The sequence below is a fragment of the Peromyscus maniculatus genome, chromosome 6 (genome assembly GCF_049852395.1).
Source record: "Peromyscus maniculatus bairdii isolate BWxNUB_F1_BW_parent chromosome 6, HU_Pman_BW_mat_3.1, whole genome shotgun sequence".
NCBI classification, from domain to species: domain Eukaryota; kingdom Metazoa; phylum Chordata; class Mammalia; order Rodentia; family Cricetidae; genus Peromyscus; species Peromyscus maniculatus.
Window position 1 is genome coordinate 89,264,821 of NC_134857.1, and position 27,653 is coordinate 89,292,473.

General features: G+C 41.8%; 1 protein-coding gene across 2 annotated transcripts in view; it reads right to left on the bottom strand.

Moving 5' to 3' along the window:
- Window positions 1-27,653, bottom strand: part of Stxbp3 (syntaxin binding protein 3) — a 50,634-nt gene that overhangs the window by 8,589 nt on the left and 14,392 nt on the right. For both annotated transcript variants that reach the window (XR_013052306.1, XM_006979454.4), the window contains exons 4-13: window positions 27,479-27,555; window positions 23,099-23,177; window positions 22,411-22,511; window positions 18,262-18,416; window positions 13,747-13,837; window positions 10,618-10,742; window positions 6,267-6,362; window positions 6,088-6,145; window positions 2,312-2,377; window positions 1,060-1,140 (exon numbers count right to left, since the gene is read on the bottom strand). Coding sequence is in view for 1 of the 2 variants with exons in the window: in XM_006979454.4 (XP_006979516.1) it covers window positions 1,060-1,140; window positions 2,312-2,377; window positions 6,088-6,145; window positions 6,267-6,362; window positions 10,618-10,742; window positions 13,747-13,837; window positions 18,262-18,416; window positions 22,411-22,511; window positions 23,099-23,177; window positions 27,479-27,555 (929 nt within the window). In the remaining variant the exon portion in view is untranslated. The remainder of the gene's footprint in view (window positions 1-1,059; window positions 1,141-2,311; window positions 2,378-6,087; window positions 6,146-6,266; window positions 6,363-10,617; window positions 10,743-13,746; window positions 13,838-18,261; window positions 18,417-22,410; window positions 22,512-23,098; window positions 23,178-27,478; window positions 27,556-27,653) is intronic.

Here is a 27,653-nt window from a genome sequence, read left to right on the forward strand (position 1 = left end):
AAACAAAATATCCCATTAACAGTTTTTTTTTAAAGATATATTTATTTATTAATTTATTATGTATACAGTATACTGCCAGCATGTGTGCCTGCAGGCCAGAAGAGGGCACCAGATCTAAGTACAGATGGTTGTGAGCTACCATGTGGTTGCTGGGAATTGAACTCAGGACCTCTGGAAGAGCAGTCAGTGCTCTTAACCTCTGAGCCATCTCTCCAGCCCAACAGTTTGTATATTAACTAAATGTTGAAACAACAGTGTGAACGTCTTGGGTTAGGTCAAATGTATTACCAAAATTAGTTGCACTTATCTTTGTAATGTGGCTACCAGAATCGTTAATAGCACATGCAACTTTCCTTCAATGTCTGTTCATGTGATACTCTAAACAGCTTAGGACTCGTATATATAAATCTCCAAACAAAAACCTGCTGTGTAGAGTCCTGCAGGCTAGTGCACTTACACTGTACCCCTGAGAAAACCTTGAAGAGGTGCTTCAATAATTCAAAGCACTCCACAACCCAAACTGCAAGACCACAGAGCAGGAGGGCCGAGTTGTTGATGTTGGTGGGTCTATAGTTTGGATCTGAAATGACCCCCGAAGGCCATGTGATACGGTTTTGTCCCAGTAGGAGCGAGAGGAGGTCTTCAGGCCTTGGGGCTGTGCCTCTGTAAGGACAGTGGGACTGCTGTCCTTTCCTGTTTGTCTCTTGGCTGCCATCTAAGGACACCCCTGCTGTGAGGGGCCACATGCCTAAAAGCAGTGAAGCTAACTGATCAGAAAACTGTAAATCTCAAGTATTCTCAACCAAGTGTGTCCCAGTACCAAAACCAAACACAACCCACCACAACTGTGAGCCCAAACAAGCCTTTTCTCACTAGAAGTCTCCCGTGTCAGGTGTGTGTGAGGAGGAAGCAGGGACCAGGAAGCCAACATCACCCAGGTCAGTCCCCTTCCAAGAGTCTGGAGCTGAACCACTGTACTGAGCCAGCAGTTAGATGCCAGCTTACAGAGTCGATCTGGAAAGGCACTGCACACGTGGGTGTTTCTGGCTCGGTACATACCTGCTCAGTTTTGCAGAGCTTCTCAATATTCAGCTTAAACTTATTCATGCAATCTTCAGCTAAGTTAAGATGGACAACTTGCTGAAAAACAGAGGAAAGTGATTATATGTAACATTTTAATTACTTTTTGTGTAACTGATGATATTAAACTTTTTTTTAAAATTATGTCTATGGGTGTTTTGCCTGCTTGTATGTTTATGTGCCAGCTGTGTGTGAGGCTGGTGCCCAGAGGCCAGAAGAGGGCATTGGATCCTGTGGAACTGGAGTTACAAATGACTGTCAGCTACCAGGTGGGCACTGGGATCTGAACCTGGACCCTCTGGAAGAGCAGCCAGAGCTCTTAACTGCTGAGCCTTCTCTCCAGCCCCCAAATTAAAGTTTTAAGATGGTATGGGTTTAAATGCAAGAAAGAAACATGCAAGAAAGACAATCAGCTCAAGAAAGGAAGTGAGAATCACTGTAACTCATGGATAGTCAACAGACATCAAGAACAGAACTCAGTGCTGAGTCTGTGTGGAGTCTGAAGAGCATTGAAAACTGAATAAGGAAGAGTCAACGCCTAAAACCAACAACAAAAGGTTTCTTTTCTATTACTGCTTCTTAACTGGGGTATGCATTATAAAATGTGAAAAGTCAGCTGTTGCTAGCACAGGCTGGGCTAGGCACAGCGGCTCACACCTACAGTACCAGCAGTCTCAGGGATGAGGTCAGAGGACTGCCACAAGTCTGCCACAAGCCTGGGTTACAGTCAGTTCCGGTTCAGTGTGAACTAGAATGAGACTTATCTCAGCCTACCAAAGATGGATGGACTGATGGATAAGTGGACAGATGGATGGAAGGAGAGAAGAAGGGATAGAAGGAAAAGAATGGAAAGAAAGTGAGTTTATCTGGATGTAGATGATTTTAAATCTCATCTGTAACTATTAATTTAAGGAAATGTATGGGTTGGTGTCCAGTACTGGAAACAGAACAGCCACTAGATAATCTCACACTGAATTTTTCTATGAGGCTGAGAAATACTAAAATTATTCTGTTTAGCTGTTTAAGACAAAGTTTTAGAAAAGGTTTAAACAATGCAAATGATATTGACAGAAAAGTCAGTGGCTAGTTTGGTTAGTTTGGGCATTTCTCAGATCTACAGTAAAGGTTGGGAGGACAACGACCAGCAACTAACTATTCCAGGGACGCTGATGCGCCCGACCACAGGAGCAGACAGTCAAAGGCAGAGTGTCTCACACAGGCCACTGCTCACCTTCGTCATCTGTTTTCGGAAGTGGGGCATCTTTTTCATCAGCTGGGTAAGAGCACTAAGTGACGTCTAGGAAAAACAAACACAACAAAAAACTTAAGCAAATCCATGATTCAGTTATTTCACATTACAGCTTCCAATCCAGAACTTTTAAGTATTAATAAATTCAGCTAATTTAGTAAACAAGCTAGTTTTAAAAGCACTTTAGGGGGCTTCTGACTCTATCACAGTAAAGCAGCTGATATGGGCTACTCTTCCCTGGGGACAGAGGAAACAGTACCTTCGGGGCAATGGAGGGAGATGGGGAAGCAGGGCAGCTGGCCACTGTGCTCAGCCTGCCTGTGCCCGGGACGGTTATTTCAGGGTTGCCGAGGTAGGGTCCAGGAGCTGAGAGTCATCGAGAGGGGAACCAGCCAGAATACAAGATAAACACGAGTGCAGTGGTGTCCTGACTCCCTGTACTCACAGGCCTGGAGGAAAACACTAACCAGGTAGCTCAGTGGGTAGAGATTTCAGAAGAGTCTCAGTGCTAAGGACGTGGTAACATTCTCTGATTCAGACAAAACAAAAAGATTTAAGCAAACACTCCAAACATCCAGATCACATCTTAAATAACCAAAATCAAAAACAAAAGAAAGAGGAAAAAAGCCATTCCAAATCCCCTATGATTTAGCTAATGTTGAGAAGGAAATAACTCTAAATAGACACAGTAGGAGAGAAGTTAAAAAATTAATACTCTAAATGTTCAATTCAAGGACCTACAAAACAATTAAATCAAACAAAATGGAAGGACACTAAGACTGTACAAGTAAACTGAATCTAAAACTAGCCTACAACAGAGCCAGCAAGATGGCCCAGCAGGGGAACTGCTGGCCACGAAGGCTTGGTGATCTGTGTTGTCCCCAGAACCCGCACGAAGACAGAAGGAGAGAAGGGACTTGACTACGCTGTCTTCTGCCCTCTCCATGTCCACCACGGCACTCATGCACCACACATGCATCATACACACAATAACAGACAGACAAAACGAACCTATAGCAGAGAAAAATCAACCAAGCCAAAAGCACATATATTTGCAGTATTGGGGCTAGAATCCAGGCAATCATTCATGTTAGACGGGTATTCGACCACTAAGCTATAACCATGGCTCTTTGAAATAGTAAGAATATTAAATGTAGGAGCATTAAAAATCATGAGAAAAACAAATTAATAATATCAAGATTAATAAACAGAACATTAGTATACATTCTATTCACGCTGAAAGGCTAAGAAAATAGTTCAAAAGTTAAGCATAGTAGATAAATTCTTGAAAAGCAGTCTCTCAAAACTGACACAAGAGGGCTGGAGAAATGGCTTAGAGGTTAAGAGCACTGACTGCTCTTCCAGAGGTCCTGAGTTCAATTCCCAGCCACATGGTGGCTCACAACCATAAAGTCTGGTGCCCTCTTCTGGTCATACATGCTGTATACATAATAAATAAGTAAATCTTTAAAAAAAAAAAAAGTTAAAAAAAAAAAACTGACACAAGAAATAAAATCTGGTAAAGGCACACATGCACAGCGTGTATATGCTATATATATACACATTCATAGCATATAAATAAATAAGTATATACATATATATTCATGCTAAAGAACTTACATGAATTATAACTAAAGACCTTTGGGAAGGATACTCTATCTCAATGGTGAATTCAAATCACAATAGAACAATTAAGTTACACAAATATTTTCAGGATAAAATGAGAGAATCATAACTCATTTTATAAGATTAACATAATTTGGAGCCAGGCAGTGGTGGCGCACGCCTTTCATCCCAGCACTCGGGAGGCAGAGGCAGTGGATCTCTGTGAGTTCGAGTCCAGCCTGGGCTACCAAGTGAGTTCCAGGAAAGGCGCAAAGCTACACAGAAAAACCCTGTCTTGAAAAACCAAAAAAAAAAAAACAAAACCATAATTTTTATATAACAACTGGATAAGAACGTCACAAAGAGTCACGTTATAGGAAGTATTCCCGTAGACAGGAAACAAGTGCTCAGTACTGGAACCCATGAGTACTCAGGATACGGCATCAAGACCAAGTGGAGTTCATTTCAGAGAGACAGCTGGTTAGCACTAGACAAACAGTGACTGTGATTCATCACATGGACAGAGTAACAAAGAAAGAAGCCAGCTGTGGTGGCGCACGCCTTTAATCCCAGCACTCGGGAGGCAGAGGCAGTGGATCTCTGCGAGTTTGAGTCTAGCCTGGTGTACAGATTCAATGACAGGATAGCCAGGGCTATTCTGAGAAACCCTATCTAAAAAATAAATAAAATAAAATAAAATATCTAATCTTTAAAGTAAGTATTAGTATTAAAAAAATAAGTTGATTAGGATCATGAGATCCATAGTAAAAATTTACAAACACCTATATTTTATATGCTAACAAAATAGAATTTTGAAACTAATGCTATTTATAATAACAGCACAAAGAAAACGTGCACTAGCATCAGACTGAGAACAACATGGAAATGTGTACATGTAAGAAAAAACAAGCTGGTACACAGTAAGGTCTGTGCACTACAGACTGTACTTCAATACTAAAAGCCTCACCTATCTGGGCTGGCAAGGTAGTGCAGGACTTTAATCTCAGCACTTGGGAGCAGACTGAGCTCTGAGTTCATGGCCAGCCCTGTCTATAAGCCAGCAAAGGTGACAGTGAGATTCTCACAAAACCCCACCAGCCCTCATCTATGCCCTGATGAAACTGACTGAACGGCCTTTAAACCCAAATGGTAATGGCAGTGACACAGGTAAACACGCTAATTTTCAAAGATGAGGTGATGGGTACACAGGAGTTTCTCTACCTCTCTCTGTGCTAGAATGGTCCCCAAATGGAAAGCTAACAGTCATTTTCATCGTTTTCACTTTCTTTCTTTTCTTTTTTTTTTTTTTTTTGGTTTTTCGAGACAGGGTTTCTCTGTGTAGCTTTGTACCTGTCCTGGATCTCGCTCTGTAGGCCAGGCTGGCCTTGAACTCACAAAGATCCGCCTGGCTCTGCCTCCTGAGTGCTGGGATTAAAGGCGTGCGCCACCATTGCCCGGCCATTTTCACTTTCAACTTGTTTACAATTTGCCTCTGCAGGGCCGACAAGGTGGCGGGCGGAGTGGGTAAAAGCACCTGCTGTGCAAGCCTGGTCGCCTGAGCTTGAGCCCTGGAGCCCATGCAAGGTAGGAGAGAAAGCAACCGCCAAAAGCTGTCCTCTGACCGACCGCCACATCTCTCTCTCTCTCTCTCTCTCTCTCTCTCTCTCTCTCTCTCTCTCTCTCTCACACACACACACACCACACATCACACAGAGACACACACACATCACACAGAGACACACACACACATCACACAGAGACACACACACACACATCACAGAGACACACACACACATCACACAGAGACACACACACATATCACACAGAGACACACACAGTCATGCACAGACACACAGTCATGCACACACACAGACACACACATAGTCATGCACACACACAGACACACACATAGTCATGCACACACAGACACACACACAGTCATACACACACACACAGTCATGCACACACACACACAGACACACCCCACAATTACTAAATGACCTGTGTAGCACACAGCTGCAATCTTAGCACCCGAGGGATGGAGGCAGGAACTCGTGTTCAAGGTCATCCTCAGCTCCATAGTGAGACTGACTTCAACTTGAGGTCTCTAAGAGTAAAAATGTTCCTCTGCTATCACTCTGAAAGACTCTTACCTTTCCCTCTGTAGCTTTCTTTGTTGATGAAATTTCTTTCATAAGTTTTGGAATTTCCCTGTCAGATATGTGAGAAAAATTTCTAAGTTAGTTCTTTACAAAACTATTTGAAAGTTATAAAACATACTTTAATAATTTAGTACCTAAACTACAGAGTAAATTAGAACAGGCTCACATACTCCAAGACAACCGCGATGTGCCGGTGCCGGACCCGGACCCACAGGTCGTCGTCTTCTTCGAGAATGGCTTCTTTGTCCTTTCCATCTGTTCTGTATCTAAACAGACCAAGGAGAACAGTTTGGGATTCTCTTCCTCAGAAAGCAGAAGAAATGTTATTCTAAACAACAATTTTGAAAAACAAACTGAAGAGTACAGACTCAGTCTGCAACGTGAGGGGGTCAAAACCCAAAGCAGATTAGAACCTTCTATTAGAAATCTAGGAAAACATCTTTTTCCTCTCAGATGCTAGGTTTACAGTCTTGGCAGAATGTCATCTTACAAAGCAAAAATTCAACAGCCCACAGTGAGCTTTAAGAATAAAAGCAGCTAGGTGCAGCGGCACCTGGAAGGCAGAAGTTAGAAGGACCGGAGTCAAGGTCACCCTGACAACAGCGTTCAGGGCCAGCCTGAGTTCCATGAGACCCTGTCTCAAATACAAAGACTAATCAAGCGAACAACAAAGCTGAATATACAAGCAGCTGTGTCTTTAATCGCTTAAAATGATTGTGATATGCTAACAACCCACAGTTCAGCCATCAAACAAACATCCACTAGGAGCTATGGCTCCTGTCAGCCTGCTGGGAATGTTTGGTGCAAATTCACAACCCATCATCTGAGGCTTTATCCTAACCAACCCTATAGTCACACCTCCTTTAAAGAACAGAAGAAATGAGAAAAACTAACATGGCTGTGAAAATACTGTGACAGCTTTACCAAGCTCTCCCGGAGTAAGCAGCAATTCAAGTTCACGGAACCCATGAAACGGGCTTTTGACTGATTTCCTTAATGCCATTTCTTTTTTAGTACAAATACCCTTCTTCTATTTGTGCAGGTAGAAAAGACTCCACTGTCCTTGGGAATGTCAATTTCCTGAGGCAGATTAGGGACTACACAGCATTTTCTTAGTTCTGAACTATGGACAATACATGTCCATTTCTGTTCTTTTTTTTTTAAAAGTAATATTTATTTATTTAATTTTTATGTGTGCTGGTATTTGGCTTGCATGCATGTCTGTGTGAGGGTATCAGATACACTGGAGCTTGAGTTACAGACAGTGAGCTGCCATGTGGGTGCTGGGAATTGAACCCGGGTACTTTGGAAGAGCAGCCAGTGCTCCTAACCGCTGAGCCATCTCTCCAGCCCCCCATTTCTGTTCTATAAATGCAGTAATTCCTATAACCCCATGTTATAGGCTTCATTTACACAACAATCTTCCTGTGTGGTCTAAGATACACAAAGATATAATGGCTGTGCTTAATGACAAGGTTGACCTAAGCATGGAAGCCCTTCTTCATGCAAACTACCAGTGTGTGCTTACATAACGCCTTTGCCATCTGAGTGGATCATAAGCAAACCAGTAGCATGAGGGCAACACTCCAAGATGACAACAGCCCGTTAGAGCAAATTTAAAGAGGTCCTCACGATAGAAGCACAGCCTGAGTAAGCAGAAATTCCTCTTTACAGCAAAACTTGTGATGGAGGCCAGGCAGGGTGGCACGCCTTTAATTCCAGCACTCAGGAGGCAAAGGCAGGTGGACCTCTGTGAGTTCAAGGCCAGCTTGCTCTACACAGTGAAATTCAGACCAGCCAGGGCTCCATAGTGAGGCCCTGGGAGGATGTATGTGATGGAGATTAGCAGGGAGGTGAGCCCCACTACAGTGTGTGGAACACAGGGGTGAACAGCAGGCCATCAAATCAAACTCCAATGGGGGGACACAGGTGATGTGAGGCTTGGGGACGACTGTACCCACTTTCCTTTCCTTTGTCTCTGAGGAAAACGGGAAGTAATTTAAAGGTTCTGAGTGAAGTAATATGCATTGACCTGGATCTTACTAAGATTTTCTTTCTCCTGAGTTGGGGAAAAACTGAAGGGGGCGGGGCCCAAAGACAGAAGACAGTGAGTGTGGGCAACATCACGAGCTTGAGGCTAGGTCAGCTGAAAAATTGGGTCTTTAAAATGTAGTCCTAAAGATTTACTACGGAACTGAGTGTTTTTGAACTTAATGGCCATGACTGAGCAAGTAACTACGAGATAGGAGCTGCATTTACTAAGGGGAGCTTTGAAGAGGGCCACCAGCAACTCAGGTGGACACACAAGCTTAAGACGAGGGAGTTGATATGAATCTGAAGTTATGGTTCAGTGAGCCGATGGCAGACAAAACTTGAGACTAAGTGTTCTTTTGAAAGTCTATAAACAGAGTCCCCAAACTGAACACTAGAACGACACTCCAACCCTAGGAAGCAGTGAGACCAGACTTTTGGATTTAGTAACAGAGGTAGACTTTCTGGCTGGCTTGGTGGATGAAAGCACTCACAGTAGAAGGCTGTCAGGCTGGAGTTTGGGGTTCAACCACTGGGACTCACGGAGGAAGGAGAGAACCCACTCTGCATGACGGTCCTCAGAACTCCACATGCATGGCAAGGCGCGTGCGTGAGCTCGCGCACACACACACACACACACACACACACACACACACGCACGCACGCACGGCAAAAACACCACAACACTACTGTTAATAAGAAGTCATGGAACACAGGGAGGGTAGACTCCTGTATCAGTCGGTCTTCTCTCTGAACTTTTGTGACTTGGTCAAAGGGTATTGTTGTCTTTTAAAAAATTAACCACCTTCCTTACTTTCTCAAGCAATTAAACCTGGAGAGAACACATTTTAATACTAGGTAAGTGCTGTCTAAAACTTCTGGCAAGTCTAGAACCAAATTCTCTATTGTCTGATACCAGATTCTTTTCCAAACCTACTGAACAATGCAGCTTGGAGACCTATAGGGTAACAGGGGTGTAGATAATACTTCTGAAAATTCCAAACAACTGCTGAAAACAATTTTTACAATAGAAAAATGGCTCTATTGATTTCCTGGCTAATATTGATACAAACAATACAGAAGAACTTAAAAAAAAAACTCAAAAAAACCAAGGTTTAAAAAAACACAATAGAAAATACACAATTTAAGAAAAATTGCAAAGTATCATAATTAACAAAAGTTGCATTTATTTAATAAACTACTATTACTTAATTAGGTTATTTTTGTGGTACAATGGATTTAACGTAGGGCTTCATACATACTAGGCAAGGGCGCTACAACTAAGTCCTTTTTTTATTCATTTATTTAAATGTAAAAAAAAATTTTTTTGAGTTAGGGTCTTACTAGATTGCCCAGACTGGCCTTGAACTTGTGATGTTCCTGCCTAAGCCTCTCTAAGCCTCCCAAGCAGCTGAAATTATAGGTCTGAATCACTGGACCCAGCTCTACTAAATTAATATACACAAAATTTCCTAAAACAAATACTCATTTTTACTACTGTGTTCAAGTGGTAAATCTGGCTTGAATCCTGCCATGTAGTCCAGGCTGGCATCAAAGTCATGATTCTTCTGCTAAATGTTCCCAAATGCTGGAATCACGGATGTGTGCTGTATGCCTGGCTTCAAATAGCAAATACTGGCTGAGAAATGACTATCTGGAATTTAGATATCATGATGTCAAAAAGCACAATGAATGTGTGCATATATGTGTAAATTAAATGATGGTAAGTAAAATGGCTTCTCACTTCACTTACTTGCCCTTTCTTGAAAAGTAATATCCTTCCTTAAAGATTACATGAATAACTAGAAAAGAGTAAAATCGTGCCTATTCTCAATAGCTGTTGTAAATTACATTGACAAGACACTTTGGGGTATATGATTTAGAATAAACACAGCCAAATCATTTCGACTATAATATATATGGAATATAATAATGGGGGGCTGGAAAGATGGCTCAGTGATTAAGAGCACTGGCTGCTCTCCCAGAGGACCTACATTCAATTCCCAGTACCCACAAGGCATCCGACACCCTCACACAGACATACACGAAGGCAAAATATCAATGCACATAAAATAAAAATAAATAAATGAAAAAGAAATAATAATGGGCCTGACATTTACTCTGAATGTAAGTGAAAAGTCCTAATTCAACTTGTTTAAATGCACCTCTGTTGTGGAATAGTTAAGGAGGTAAATGCACTTAAAAGCTTCTAAAGCAAGCTGCCCATTAGCTTACAGAGTGAACATTTTGTCAGGGTTACAGTTACAGGAGAGAGAGAGAGAGAGAGAGAGAGAGAGAGAGAGAGAGAGAGAGAGAGAGAGAGAGAGAGAGAGAGAGAGAGAGAGAGAAAGAGAGAGAGAGAAAGAGGGCTCTGAACAAGCAGGTCCCAGGTCTTTCAGCTTTCTGCCGTCACCGTGAGTCATTAAAGAGTCGTGAGTCATTAAAGAGTCTGTCTACAAGCCCTCTATGAGCCCTTCAATTTATACTTGCTTGTATGTATCATTCTCAATTGGTAGTAGATCATATGCCATTGCCTGAAAGGTCAGTTCATGCAGGACAGTGGACACAGGATCAAAGCCACGGTCAATTATTAAGAGCTGGGAATGAGTTTTACCCTAGAATAACAAGATAAAATTATCTTAAGAAATTTCAGTATCTTTATCTGAACACATTTTTAATATTTTAAATTTTTAATAATAATTTTAATATTTAATAAAAGTAAATTTAATCCTTTCCCTCAACAAAAACACACAATAAAACAAATGGTTAACTGCCTTAAGATGTGAAATGATATTAAAACAAAAAAAAAAATGAGCGGCACAGTAGGGAAAAACAGGACTACACAACTAACATTTTCATAATTAGTTAAGAGGCTACAGACATCAGTATAATAGTCCCTAATGGTCTTTGAAGAAGTAACATCTAGCTTTCCCTAAATATTCTTTTTTTCTTTTCTTCTTTTTCCAGGACGGGATCTCACTATGTAGCTAACCCAGGCTGGCTTTGGCCTCACCATCCTTCCTCAGTTTCTCACGTGCTGGACCTACAGACACATACTACTACTCCTCCTGGCCAAAGTTATCTTCCTGTCCATTCAGTTCCACAAAAAATAGGGCTGACATAAATTATGAATAGTAGCTACTACTTGAGTTCTCTGTGCTAGACATTTGCTAGACAACAAAGACATACTTGTTTCACAGCGGTACCACGTCACAGTTCTTACAGCAACCCTTGAGACAGACACTATCATATCCACATGACAATGAGGCCATTGCAGCTTTATCCCAACGCTTGTACTTTGACTACTATGCTATTTTAAGAGTAGAGATTATATTAGCCAAGCAGTGGTGGCACATGCTTTTAATTCCAGCACTCAGTAGGCAGAGGCGGGTGAACCTCTGTAAGTTCAAGGCCAGTCTGGTCTACAGAGTGAGTTCCAGGACAGCCAGCGCTCTTACACAGAGAAACCCTGTCTCAAAAAACAAAACAAAACAAAACAAAACAAAACAAAAAACCAGAAACAAAAAATAGAGATTATATTAATGACAACTAAGACTATAAATCATAATAAAAACCCTGTTAACATTAACTCAAACACAACACCAACCACTAAACAGTGGCTGAGTAGCAGTGTTTGGAAATTCTACTGCTAATGTTTGAATCTTCTCCAGTTCTTCTGAGGGGTGAAGGGGGTGGTGGTAGTGGGAATCAAACCCAGGCAGATGCTCTACCACTAAGCTATTACTCACTTTTGATTTTGAGATAGGCTAGCCTTGAGCTTACTTTGTACCCCAGGCAGGCCCTGAACTTGTGATCTTCCTTCTTCAGCCCCCAAAGTAAACTAGGATTACAGGCCTGTGGTACCAATCCTGGTTCACAATTCACTCTTAAACGTAGATAACTCTTTAGCTTATTAGTCAAAGAAATATGAGGTAACTAACTATAATTCAGTCATTTCCCATGACTTTACACTTAGCAGACAGAGGTAAATCACATAAGCTAGACTTTTAAAATGCGCCTGAATTACCGCCTCTCCTAATAAAGGTGAAGCAGAAAGGTACAGTGATAAAGACTTTGGAATCAAATGTGGGGTTGAGTTCAGCCATGGTCGGTTTCTTGTTGTATGACCTCAGCTAAGTTTTTCACCTTTCTTACGTTAGTATTAACGATATAAAAACGACAGAACCTCTCCCTTGTGAGACTGTTGTGAAGGTTAAATGCATTACCATGAAACACAACATCCATGAGCTGAGTCTGCAGAAACATACAAACTAAAAGGCAGTCCTGGGCATTTACAGAAAAGCCTGGGATATGAGAGACCATGGTAGCACTTGGCTTGAAGAATCAGGAAAGGCTCCGAAAAAAGGTAAGCCTTCATCAGGTGCTTGAATAAGAAAGGTATCAATTGAAGGCCATGTCATTTCCCAGGAGAAAGAATAAAAAGGAGAGGGAGGGAGAGAGCAAGTGAGCATTTTGCCTTTTTTCCACTGAAACTATACAGGACTAAAGAGAGATTTACTAAAATTCTTTGGTTTAACAAATATTTCTATTCACTGCCCACTATGTTTATAAGGCCACTCTACCTTTGTAACAGAATAAGGCTTGCACTAGACCTCCAAGGCAAAAGTCACTAACTTTTCAAGTAACCAGCAGAACTTCTAAACTGACATCTTCCATTCATGCTGTCTAACACTCAATTTTACCTTTTTATGAGCTATTATTATATTATCATCTTTCTCACGCTATAGTCATTCTTGAAGCTCGGGGCCTCTTCCTGCAGGATGCCTCCTAAGACTGGTTGAGAGTAAGAGACGTCCCAGCCTGTGTTGCCATTGTATTCTGTGTATGCCTCTCGAGCCGCTGACAGCTCAGCGCCAACAATCAGTGGTTTCCTTGGCCATCTCCTCTTCTGAGCTAAGGCAGTTCCTGCCTTACGATCCAGCTATTGTGATACAGCCTCTCAGCCTCCGACACCACCTGTCCATCTCCTTCCTCAGCTCTTCTTCCTTCTCCAGCCACACTTACATGCTGGCATTCCCCAGGTCCCAACCTTACTCTCTGATTACATTACATAATTTTTAGAAGACAGTAACAAAGGTTGCTATTTATTACTCTTACATGTACAATATACTTAGATGTTACCTCATCTAATTCTATCAGCCAAGCAAGGCATACATTATCTCATTCATTTCAGAGATGAGAAACAACTCAAGGTTGCAGAGCAAGTAATAGTGGGAATCCCAGCATTTATTAAATATTAACTTAGTGGAAGCCATTATTCTGAAGACTCCATACACATTAACTCATTTAATCCTTTCATTAGCTTAAAAATAGGCATTATTATTTCCACTTTCTAGAGACAAAAATTTAGTTCAAAGAAGATGCCTTAATTAACATAATTATTCACTAAATGGCTTCAAAGCCTCCAGCCTCCTCCTAGACCACACTGTCAAACCACACTATCTACTAAGGTTTCTGCTTAAGGACTCTCAAATCAGAACTGTAGATCCATCTTAATGATCTCCAAATCGATACTAGAAAATGAATGAACACAGGTTGCTCTGATTTATAAAGGAAATACAGATTTTGGGAAGTCATGACTTGCCACTTACAAATTACCTTTATTAGGCCATTTTCATCCATTTTGTAGTAGTCTTCAAGTTTTTTTTCAACCAGTTGTGCAAGCTTACTGGCATTATCTAGAGGTTTACTAGAAATGGAAAAAAATGTTTTAACAATTATCTTTCAGGACACACTTTACAATACTGTAAAAGTTAAATTCTAAAATAAGATTTTGCAACTTTATGTTTCTAAAATGCAAAAATTTACAAATATGGAAAACTTCAGATATTAAACATATCACATAATTGCCATAACTTCAGCATGTGCTTCAGATATTTTAATATGAAGGAATGTTACATATAGAGTTGCCATTCCCATATCCCCTCCCTCCATCACTACACCAGATTCTATATATTCATCCCCTGAAAGTAGATGGTCACCGAAACCATTCTCCATTTCATACCATTAAAAACAACATGGAAAAATATGCTTGGCACATTTCTCCATGCATACATTTCTCTAGGTACACTGAATATGGAGGGATGAATCCTGGGTCAGAGGGTATACGCATGCGCGGCTTTGCTTTCCAAGTGAAGTGACCATTATACCCCTAGTAGCAGTCTGGGATTTCCTCACACTCCCTCCTTTGCGCAGTTTTCCAATGTAGCTACTGATTAAAACCATGTACGCTCTGTCTTATAAAATGGCAGCACTGGTAGAGAGGCTCAGTGGTTTCAAGTGCTCGCTGTTCTTGCAGGGGACGTGGGTTTGGTTCCTAGAACCCACGCGAGGCAGCTAACTGCCTGTAACTCCAGTCCCTCTTCTGGCCTGGCGGCAACATGTGCAATGCGTGGTGCAATAAGTTCATGCAGGCACAAACGCAGATATATAAATAAAAGTCAATAGATATTTCATAATAAACAGTAAGAATGGGGGCATCATACTTTAAGTTGTATCTTTATGATCAGTGGTATCAGTATTATTTTCTAAACCTACAAGAAAAATGGTGGAAAATGCTCTTCCACTAGCACCTTAACAGTTTATATAGCATAAAGGAATATTCTGTTAGAGAACAGGTAGAATTTGTGTATTTATGATGCATGTGGTATGTGTGTGTGTATGGGTGAGCCCATCTGTGTGTCTGTGGAGGCCGGAGGTTAACACTGGGGTTTTCCTGTCACCCTTCACCTTATTTGTTTGGGACAGGGTCTCCACTGACACTGGAGCTCACCCTTCCAGCTAGACTGGCTGGCTACTTCCTGAGTGCTGGTGTGGCAGACACACGAACATGGGCTTTTGTGACTGCTGGGGATCCGAACTCAGTTCCTCATGCCTGCGAGGCAAGTATTTTACCAATGGAGCTATCTCCCAGCCCCAGAATTTTTAAAGCTATGGCTATTGTTTCATTTTTAATAAATAAATATGTCTGAATGCAAACTATTAGATTATAAAATGGTTTATGCTTACTCACTTTTCTGAGCATAACCAACATCAATAGTAGAAGCTTAAAAGACACCAAACTCTATCTAGCAGGAGGCAAACCACTTAGCTCAGCTCCACTAAGTCAGATCATAATTAGCATATTTCTTACAAGTTCTAATTCCCAAGGCTTGTTTGGTGATGTCTGAGTTAGAGATGATATTGCTTTAATAATTAACAGCAGGTGTTACTATTTTGCTGTGGGACGGTCTGTATGTCAAATTGCTCTGATTGGTCAATAAATAAAACACTGTTTGGCCAGTGGCCAGGCAGGAAGTAGGTGAGACAAGGAGAGAGGAGAATTAGGGGAAGCGGAAGGCTGAGGCCGAGAGACACTGCAGCCGCCCGCCATGACCGGCAGCATGTGAAGACGCCGGTAAGCCACCAGCCACGTGGCAAGGTATAGACTTATGGAAATGGTTAATTTAAGATAAAAGAACAGTTAGCAAGAAGCCTGCCACGGCCATACAGTTTGTAAGCAATATAAGTCTCTGTTTTTACTTGGTTGGGTCTGAGCGGCTGTGGGACTGGCGGGTGACAAAGATTTGTCCTGACTGTGGGCAAAGCAGGAAAACTCTAGCTACAAATGGCGCCCAACGTGTTGGCAAGAGTTTCCACCTAAAACCTGAGAAAAGATTCTAAAACGGAACTAAAAACAGCTTCCTAATTTTCTCTCTCAAATGAGCGGCAGCCTGCCGGTTTGAGCTACTGGCGGGTTCCTAGCATGCAAGCTCGATCTGCAGTATGGCAGGAATGAGGCCTCTGCAAGTGGCACATTAAGCTGCATGGTGGATTTAGCCTTTGCTAGTACAAAAAAAGAGGTTTCTGGGCTACACGCTGCTTGGATAAAATCATAGACCCACGATGGCTCCCAGAGCTGGCGGAAAACATACCACTGCCATGCTGGGAAGCTGAAGTGGGCGGAGCCAGCAGCCACAGCGCCATTTCAGGCTTAGAAGGCTGCAATTTAAAGCAATAGGCTCAAGGTAATATAAAACATAAGCCACATAAAGATGGCTACCACACAGAGAATCTGGATTATGTTCTCTTTGATATTTGTAACTGAAGAGAAACATTTGATTGCAAAAGCTGTTGAGTTATGCCAAAATGTGTGTTTTAAAGGTACCTTAACATCAAAATTTGGATGTAAGGATATGTTGCTTTGGAAAGGAGGCTCTGCTTTTGTTTCCACAGAAAGCCAGAGGCTATGGATTTGTTCCAGATTAAGATACATCAGGTTTGACCAGCCAAGACCACCTGAAAGGTCTCCGATGACACCATGGCCCAGATGATCCAACATCCAGAATTGTTTCAAGGCAACTGGCTCAGACGATACGGTCTTACGGACTACTCCATGATCCTAAAATTTTCTTTGTGTCCCCATAAGATACAGCGCCCCCCTCCAGCAGGAAGTAGTAAGAGAAGCTACGCCCAAATTCCCAAATATACCAAGCTGACTTTGGAGATGTGTAAAAGTTAAAACCTTCCTTTTAAAAAAAAGAAAGGGGAAGTGCTGTGGGACGGTCTGTATGTCAAATTGCTCTGATTGGTCAATAAATAAAACACTGTTTGGCCAGTGGCCAGGCAGGAAGTAGGTGAGACAAGGAGAGAGGAGAATTAGGGGAAGCGGAAGGCTGAGGCCGAGAGACACTGCAGCCGCCCGCCATGACCGGCAGCATGTGAAGACGCCGGTAAGCCACCAGCCACGTGGCAAGGTATAGACTTATGGAAATGGTTAATTTAAGATAAAAGAACAGTTAGCAAGAAGCCTGCCACGGCCATACAGTTTGTAAGCAATATAAGTCTCTGTTTTTACTTGGTTGGGTCTGAGCGGCTGTGGGACTGGCGGGTGACAAAGATTTGTCCTGACTGTGGGCAAAGCAGGAAAACTCTAGCTACACTATTTTCTACATTTGTTTACTTATTTGTGGATACTAGCATGGAGTAGTGCAGGTACAGAGGTCAGGGACAGCTGTGATAACTGATTCTCTTCTTCCACCATGCAGGCCCCATGGCTCAAGCTCAGGACCAGACCCTGGGGAGCAAGCCCCTTTACCTGCTGAGCCATCCTGCCAGCTCCCAACAGCGGACTTTAAAATGCCCACATTAAGAGAGACCGAGTGTACAGTAATACATAAACTTGGCATGAAATGGTTCACCAATCAACTGGACAAACGCCAATACTCAGCAAATGGACGTGCCAAGGAACGGTCAATGTGCACTCACTGCATGGAGCAGCAGTGTGTGTCGTCATCTCTCTTAGTGATGAGCAGGTGAACGCCCTTCATTCTAACAACCCCATGAGAGAGCTATCAGCATCATTCCGTTTTCTAATTATTAATTCTAGGATCGGATTAAACACAGCCGGCAGCAGAGCCCGGATTACAGCCTGAAGTGACTGACAACACACAGTCCTTACAAAGTAACACTGAACAAAAACGATGAAACAAAATCCTATGATCTCATCTAGAGCAGTTCAAAATCGGGCAAAACTAAGTCACATGCCAAAGGTGAGCAGCAGTTTGCTCTGGGGAGGGAAAGGGGAGGTGGCCAGGAGCAATCGGGGGCCATGTGGTACTTCGGATGCTGTTTTTCACAGGAGGGTCAAGCGGCTACTGTTCGTATTGGAATGAACTAAGAAATCTTATACATAAAACGAATGTACTTTACAGTAAACTTCGTTTTTATAAAGAAGTAAGTAAATCCAGGTATGTAAAATTCTAAAGTTTATTTAAAATGCCCACTGGGATCAAATACTACAAATGCTTAGACACTGTAACAAGTGTCCAGATAATAAAGCCATTTAAACTGGTGGAAATGTAATGATTAATTATTAAATGCCAAGATTACAGCCAATAAAACAGCTCTCAAAGCATAAGCTGATTAAACAAACAAAACCAAACTTAGTTCTGGAATTTAGTACAGGCTGTTGGTTACTGTGCCGTCAGTCTGAAGCCTACGCTCTCCATCTTCTTCCTGCAGGGCCTGGCAACTGTGCAGGGGAACTCTGCTCCGGAAAGCGATACGAAGAAGCGGAGCTGTGGTGCTTTAGGCCGCACCACAACGAACAATACGCACACCGCCGTGCCTTACCTCTTATACCTCACGCCAGGGTTCTCATCCAGAGTGGCACACACGGTCACAATCTGTTCAGCCATGGCCTCCATGACTGCTTCTTTCCTGCTGCCGTTACTAGGGTCTGGACTGTAACAGTAATAGAACGCGTCTGGTACATCAAGAGTGTAAACCTAAGTTAGGTCAAGAGAAGTTACACTGTCAATCTGGAGACTTGATTCTAAACACCTATCAGGGAAAACGAGCTGTGCTCTGAGCCATTGGCGGACCAGTGCTTGCGGCTGCCTCCTGACACAGCTGTCTCCTTCCTCAGCCTCTCTGCCTCAGCTTTCACCCTCCATCTCTTGACTCAGTCTCCTCCTGTGTAGTCTGCCTCCCTCCTCCAAGTCTTGTTCAAATACAGAGTGTACCGACTGCATTTACAACCTGTGCAACAGAGAAAGGAGTCTGAAGTCGGAAGTACCAACCTGAAAACATCCACTGCCTGGCAGAAAGAAAACTGTAAAAATCTTAACCTAGTGCTTCCCAAGGCTGCATCTACACCTCTTTAATTGTCTAGCTTAGAATCACATCCTTGACCAAAGACTTCACATGAATACAATGAAATCTCAGATACGTTCACTCGCTCAGCTAACAAAGAACTGGGCATTACAATGGCCCATTACTGCTATATTATTTGAGGGATACACGGGGCCGGAGTTGAGAGTTCCCCAGTAAACTATGTTTGGGGTTTTCAAAACTGTGAGAGTAATGCCTCTCAACTTAGATAAGGCATTGGGTGTAGGAAGGGAGAAGTAACAAACACAGGTTATGCAACAAGGTACAAATAAACTTCCTTGCTTTTCCTTTCACTCAGTCATTTACTTTCTGAACTTTCTAACCAACTTCCAACAGCAGCAGCCCGACCAGAAACTGAAGATCAGCTGTGCCAACCCAGGGCCTCTGCTCTCAAAGGCGTACCAACCAGCAAGCACTCTGCACATGAACTGTAGACTACTCCACTGCAGCAGGTAGTGCTGCTTGTTCAGAAGTGTTCCCATCCCACACCTAAAGGACTTCTGCCTAGGGCAGCAGCTCCTATCCTGTGGGTTTGATCCCTTTGGGGGGAGGTCGAATGACCCTTTCACAGGGGTTACCTAAGACCACTGGAAAACACAGATATTTACATCATGATTCATAACAGTAGCAAAATTACACTTACGTAGCAACGAACACAATGTTATGGTTGGGGGGGTCACCACAACAAGAGGAACTGTATTAAAGGGTTGCAGCATTAAGGAGGTTGAGAACCACTGACCTATGGGAACCTATTTCCCACCCACTGATGTCTTGACTATGGAATGTTAGTTTAAGAGACATGTATCATACAAGAAGCTCTAAGAACCCCTCGTGTGTATGTGTGTGTGCATGTGCACACGCACGTGCATGCACACATGTGTACATAAGTGTGGTGGTAGAATGGTAAGCTCATTGGAAGAACGCTTGTCTGACATGTTTAAGGCCCTGTGTTTGTCTCCAACACCTACCAAAACCAAACAAATCCTCACAACAAAAATGACCGTCAAGAGTAACAAAAAAACAGCTGTTTGGCTCCAACATTTTTTCTTTTCCTGGTGACATCTCCATTGCCTTCTTCAGCCTAGGTCCCAGGATATAGAAGATGTTTAAAAAAAAAAAAATCCTGGCCAATCACAATGACTTCATAGTGACTTCTAAGACTTGAGGATCAGTCCAAAGTTTTCTGTACCAGCTCATCTGTAACTATTATCTTGAGGAAGCTGGAGCCTCCTAGAGTCTACAGTCTCAGTCAGCTTATGGTAAGACTTATCTAGTCTACCAGCACTGCTTGTGACCCATATTCCCACTGTTCCCGTATCTTTCTGCTTCTGTTTTTGCATTCAGGTTATTCTTACCCCTTAGATTGTACCTCTTAATTGCTACCATGTAAAATTCTATTCATTTTACAAATGAATCCCCAATCTCCTAGTAAACCCTTCTTCTGTGGCTGACTGTGCCATGTGTCCTCAACAAATATACCTTACTTTACGGTAACAACTCCAGTTCACTGGGAAGCACAGCTATACACGTCCATCTATGACATCTTCAATTTCCCATGTGCTTAGGGTAGTCGTGGGACTACATTTTAGCGAATACAGTACAAATGAAGGTTCTTATTTCATTCTGTCTCTCTACTTGTTATATATCTTGTTATCCTGCTACCTCAATTAGGAATATAATAATTCTATAATCATCTGGCTCATGAAGGGAATGCCTAAGAGAATAGGCTCCTGACATTTGTAGAGCTATTGTGTAAGTTTTATAAGCCCATTTCCTGACCTTTTATGCAGAAAGAAGTACATTTTCACACTGTTTGGGCCACTGAAGTTTAGATTTTCCTGCTCTGTTCAGCTGAACCTAATCCTAGCCGAGCAGACTTTGGAATACTTGGTATCTCTTTCCTAGTTCTCAAATGAGAACAGACAGCTCTTGCACTCATCATCTCACAGGGGAACACCCTAAACCCAGCAGTCTCTAGTCTCTGTGGACCAGGCTGCCTTGCTCTTGCCAGCCTATCGCCTCTGCCTCCCCAGCGCTGCTATTTTAGGCATGCTCTATCACACCCTGCCCTGAAATAATATTATGAGAGCAAGTCAGATAAGCCTCTGCTCCTAGCTCAAAGTTTAAATTTAGTAGTATGTCACATGTATTTCTAATATGTTTTTATTATCATCATTATGTTTCCATATCAATTAAACTTCTTAGGTAAAGTCAGGCATGGTATTAGACAGTTGTAATCCCAGTACTTATTAGTATAATCAGATACTACCTCAAAATAATTTTTGTAAGTAAATTTTCATAAGATGTATATCAAGGAAGTAAATTAGGAGAGAAAACATAGGAAAAAATACAGGAAGAGGACCTTAAATCATATTTCACAGACTGGCAGTAACCTTTCTCAAGGGACTTCTTTTTACACATAGATATTTTCTGCCATAAATCATCAACTTAAGTCACGTTGCTATGGAATTCCTTCCTGAAAACACAGCAAATGTAGGGTCTGAATGAATTCTGGGGCTGAAACTATTATCTGTTGTGAAGTAACGGTCTGGAAACGTCCACAGCATTTACTACACTACTGCTTAAATTCACTGTTTACACACGATTTTAGGAAGCCTATTTTCATCCTACACTAAACTTATATATTGTATTAAAGGATGAATTTTAAGAAAAATATTTTGAATCTTAAAATTTTACAATTTGAATTATAGTCTTTGTCACAAATAGCAAAGCTTAAAAGAGGAATGCTGTATCTAGGATCTTTCTATTCCTAAATACAGACATGGTAGTTCAAAAAAATCTCCAACTATTCCTCTGTATAATCTAAAATCTAAACAGAGAACTGAGTATAACAAGCCTATCTATTCATTGGCTGTGTAACTTGGGGTATGTTGTTTAACCTCTTAAATTTCCAGCCTTTAAAATGGGTACAGAAGCCAGGCACGGCGGTGCACGCCTTTAATCCCAACACTCAGGAGGCAGAGGTGACTCTCTATGAGTTCCAGGTCAGCCTGGTCCACATAGTGAGTTCCAAGATAGCCAGGGCTACATGAGACCTTGTCTTAAAAACAAAAAACAAACATACAAACAAACAAAAAAAACCCCATGGGAATAGAAGTATCCACAGGACTAGTGAAAAGATGAAATCACTAAATTCCAAGAAAACTATCTGCCAGAGTAAATACTCTATTGGTGGCTACTAATCTCATCATTACTATCATAATCAAAGATTCATTAACTGTCAGATGAACAGTTAGTTCCCAGTTCTATGGTATCAAATATTTATTTAAAGCTTTTGTTTAAATATCATAAAGAGTTACAAAAGCTAAAAAAAAATCTCTGAATTTCATAATCTGATGAATGTTGACGAAACTTCACAGACATGGGATTTGGGGCCAGATATGAAATGTAAACTCCTCTTTTCATCATTCATGTTATATTCCAATCCCTGTTCATGTTTCTCTATTTATTATGGGAATATTTACTTGGAGATTAGGTACAACATTTACCAATAAATACATAAAACATTCTAAGACCATGCTTTAGGAACAAGCTTATAAAACTAATTGTGAAAACCCATTATAAGCAAAAAATAAAAATGACCAGTACCTGAGATTCATGTGGAATAAAGGAAATGTTTATTTCTTTACATCTTCTTATTGACTTGGAGCAAGATGCCTTAATCTTGTTAAAGAGGCTGTCCGGGCAAACTGAGGAGGAAAGCACACGTCCGTAAGTCTTCACTCCTTCTGAATACATTCCCTAACATGTAGTGCTGTTTTTATGCACAGCAGCTGCATTTTATAAAGCAGACCACCCCGCAGACAGACGGTCAGCACAAGGCAGGAAACACAGGGGATAACAGGCTTCTACTACTGCTGTTTTCCCAGACAAGGTCTCTCAAGCCCAGGCTGTGCTCGAACTCACAGAGATCCACCCGCCTCTGCCTCCCGAGTGCTGGGATTAAAGGCGTGCGCCACCACTGCCTGGTTTCAGATTTCTTATTGAAATATAGTTATGTAACAAAACATAAACATAAATGTCTCAGGACTTCTTTCCTCTCCTCTGCTTTCCATGTAAATGTATACAATGGGGAAAATATGATAGATTTTTTTTTCTCCCATAAAATATGCCAAACAAAAAGAATATTTTCTTTGGTACTTTCCCATAGGCTTCTTCCTAATAATTGGAATTTTGATTAAGATTCCAAAATGCTCATGGACGTAAACTAAAAAGCAGACACTAAAAGCACCAGCATGTTAAACAGTGAGGTAATAACCTTTACAAAGGCACTTACAGTCCGTGAAGTATATATATGCGGCTTTGTATTTGTTCTCAGATTTACTTCCAAAATCACGCAAGAAACAATCTACAGACTTAAAAAGAAGTGAGATGTTAACACATATTTTCTTAAATATTGATTTAAATATGCTGGCTTTGAAGTTTATTTTATTTCAATAAAATAAGCTCTTGTTGGCTAAAAGTTGAACTTACAAACTGATTTTTAAGGATAACCATTTCTCCAGCCAGTGATAGCTATTAAGACAACACACTAAGGTACCAGCAAGAAGGTACTAGGAGTACACTGACGGTATTATTGGCAGTGAGGAGGTCTAGGACACAAACAACAGATGACACGATTATTGGATGACAACAGATGGAGAATGGAGAGGCCTTGCCAGGTGCTGGCAGTACCCTATGAAAAAGGAATCACCAAGACTGACCACGGAGAAGTGTTAGCAAGGCAGGAACTGCAACTGCTACATTACAGCAGAAGAAGGTCTAGTGGGTCCTCAGGGGAGACACCAGGGCCACACTGGCAGTTCGTGCCTTCACGCGCTCATTAAAGAGAGACAGCCAGGCTGGAGACACCACTCCGCAGTTAACGCACGTGCTGCTCTTACCCAGCACCGGGGTTCAGCTCCCAGAACACACACGGCGCTCACAACTGTCCTTACCCCCAGTGTCAGGGAATTTGATACCTCTTCTGGATCTGCAGGCACCATGAACGCACGTGGTACATGGACAAGCATGCAGGCAAAACACACATGCATGTAAAATAAAAACTGATCTTTTTAAAAAATGTATTTATTTTATATCCCGTAATTTCCCCTTCCTCCGCCCCACCCCTAATCCACTCCTCCTCTGTTTCTGTTCAGAAAAGGGCAGGCCTCCCCTGGATATCAACAAAACATGGCGCATCAAGTTGCTGTAAGACTAAGCCCCTCCCCTTGTATTAAGGCTGGGCCAGGCGGCCCAGTATGAATAGGGTCCCGAAAGTCAGCAGAAGAGTCGAAAGATGGCCCTGCTCCCACTGTTAGACTTGTCTATCCACTCCTTGAAAATGATAAACAGGAGCTTTGTCAATCACAAATTCTGCAAAGCAACTACCGTTTTATACCATTAAATTCTTTTGAAAAAGATAATGATTTGGATGGGAAGATGAAAACACTAAGTTAATACTCTCCCCCTTCCCTCTGATGCCACTTCTCTGGCAATACTACTACATAGCTCGATCTGTAAGTCTTTGACGGTTAATTTTTCTTTTTGTCTTAGAGATATGCCGTTTTGATCTCACAGACTACTAATTCACATTTCTGGAGAGTTCCCTTCCCTTCCACAGCTGTTTCAACAAGCAATCACACTCTGGGCTCCAGGAAGCGTTTCAGAAGCTACGTGGGTCTCCATGCTGTGCTCCTTTTCTGTTCAGGACAGCAAGGTCTTCAAGTGGCTCCTTCCCTAGCTCGATGTTTTCTTCATTTCACCAGACTTCCTCTCTCTGGCAGCCGGGACTCCTTAGGCGTGCGGCTGGATGCTTTTCTTTACCACACACGGGAATTAGTCAACTGTGGGATGTCCTAAATACAGCCACTTCCACAGGAGCAGGAAGGCAAAGTTTTTCTTCCCAAGGGCAACACCAAAGTGAAGTAGACAAATCACTAAGGCCCTCCCTTCTGGCAGCCGCTGATCTCCCTTGGATTCTTAGATCTCCTCCAGCCAACCTCCTGAAATCCGTCCATGATTCTCATCTGGGAACCCTGACGCTGGTCTCGGGCTCTCCCAGCCCACGGGAAGCAAATCTCACAATCTTCACAGTCTTCACAGTGCTCCCAAAGACTTCCAGGCCTCACTCACCTGCACAGAGGTCTGGAGGGCCCACAGACAACTGATTCAAGGTGAGGAGAGATGCTGAGCTGGTTGTGGGTAGGTATGAGGGACACGTCAGGCACTGCCTTCTCTAAACTGCCTGCTACTTTACTGAATGTGCAACTGTGGATTCTTTTGTCGCTGAACATTAAAAATGAATTCCTAAGTCATTCAATCTATACAACCCTTATTTTTATTTATTTATTTATTTGGTTTTTCGAGACAGGGTTTCTCCGTGTACTTTTGGTGCCTGCCCTGGATCTCACTCTGTAGACCAGGCTGGTACAAACCTTATTTTTAATGGCCACGTGGTCTTTTATACTACCTTTTATAAATTCTCAGAATTTAATCAATTTATTCCTATCATCTTAATTTAACCATTTATTCCTTAACTCCAAACAGAATTATTTTAATAAGCTTCTTGAAAATGGTGAATCCATTTTCTTACACCGATACTATCAGTGTAAGAGTATATGTCAAGCTTTGCTTCATTAACCATGGATGGCTAGAATAACTAAGAGAGAGAGTGTGTGCGTGTGCACGCACACATCGCTTTTGACAATCTGAATACTAGGTGGAAAAATAGTATGTTTTTCTTTTTATTTCTTTTCTAAGACAGATTCAATCATACTGTGTAGCCCTGGCTGGCCTAGAACTTGTTATGTAGACCAGGCAGGCCTCAAACTCAGAGATCCACCTCCTCCTGCCTTCTAAGAGCTGGAGTTAAAGGCATGAGCCACATACTCGGCTAAACATGGCATTTTTAGGTTGCATTTTTTCCCCAGTCATGCATTTTTTTCTTGTAGTACTATATCATGGATAAATTATAAAATATTATTTAAAAAAAAACTCCCACTTATGGTCTGGAGAGATCGCTCAGAGGTTAAGAGTACTGGCCACTCTGCCAGAGAGGTCCTGAGTTCAATTCCCAGCACCCACATGGTGGCTCCCAACCATCTCTAATGGGATCTGGCGCCCTCTTCTGGTGTGTGTATACATAATAAATAAATCTTTAAAATACAAACACGATGTTCCTAGCAGTCAACACGCAGATGTATTCTTTGTGTGGTGTTTTTCTGTTTGCTTGCTTCTCTGATTTTAACAGAGTTAGTTAGAAGTGGGAATGAAGAAAGGTGTTGGAAATGCCTTCTCAGACATCACAAAGAGCTGGGCACGGTGGCTTATGCCTGTAATCCCAGCATTCAGGAGGCTGAACCAGCAGTCTTAAGTTCAAGACCAGCCTGACTGAAGTCACTATAAATAGTGGCTTCAAGACCAGCCTAGGACACATAGTGAGAACTTGTCTCAAAAAAAAAAACAAGCAAGAAAATATTACACAGAAAAAAAAAAAATGAATCCAATACTAAAAGTTTGGCTCAAGAAGCAAGTCAAGTTGTACTTGTCAGGAAAAAAAAGAAGCAATTTCTTTGACATAAAAATACATACACACATACATAAATCTATACATAGACATGTATACTACAGGAAAGTGACTAAGATAAATAAAGACATTGCTCAGGGCTGGAGAGGCGGCTCAGAGACTAAGAGTGCTTACAGTTTTTCCTGAGGACCCAGCACCCACTGGGGAGGGGAGGGGCTTACAATGATTGGCCTGTAACTCCAGTTCCAGGGACCTGATGCCCTTTTCTGGCTTTCATGGGCACCAAGCATGCATATGATACACACATTTACATGTACACAAAACACTCATACACATGAAATATAAATAAATATATATATATATTTTTTTTTTTTTTTTTTTTTTTGGTTTTTCGAGACAGGGTTTCTCTGTGTAGCTTTGCACCTTTCCTGGAGCTCACTTGGTAGCCCAGGCTGGCCTCGAACTCACAGAGATCCACCTGGCTCTGCCTCCCGAGTGCTGGGATTAAAGGCGTGCGCCACCAACGCCCGGCTAATAAATATATTTTTTTAAAATATTTTTTAAAAGACTTATCTACATTTCCATCTCTTCCAAAATTAAGGGTCAACAGGAGGTATGTGAATCTCAAGTGCTGCAAAGCAACTATCATTTTGTATCATTAATTCTGCTTTCAGATATGACAGGAGAAGGGAAATCTTTCCTTTACATTCTTACTGGTAGGAGTACAAATAAAACTTAATACAGAAAAACTTCATAAATAAAGCAGTCAGTAGAAAGAATCTTCTACTAAGGCCCATTTAATACTTCGTGAAGACACTGGCCGTTGGTTGTGTGTTTCAGTATCAAGGCTGAGGGCTGCAGAGAAGGCTTGGCAGTTACAAGCACTGCTGCTCTTGCAGAGGACCTGTGTCACTGTCAGGTACCCACCCCGGCAGCTCACACTGGCCTGTAACTCCTCTTCTGGCCTCCGTGGGTCCCTGCACATGTGTGCACATACAGAAAACCAGAAACCCTGCCATACACACGAACCAAAAGTCAACTGAGACGACCGTAAGATCCAGGTCCGACGGGTCTTGCACACGTGAAAGCACACTCTCCCACTGAGCTGTACCCCGGCCCCGACTCGCTCTCAAGACTGGAGATACTTACTTTTGATGTTGGAGAGATAAAATACAGAGCTTTCATCTGTCTGACAGGTTCACGATTCTTGTAAATATTCTCTACAACTGACGACAACAACAAAGTCATTTGATGGAACCAAAGTTTAAAATACTTTTAAATAAACTCCATTGTATTTTCCTTATAATAATAAAAAAGAAACACA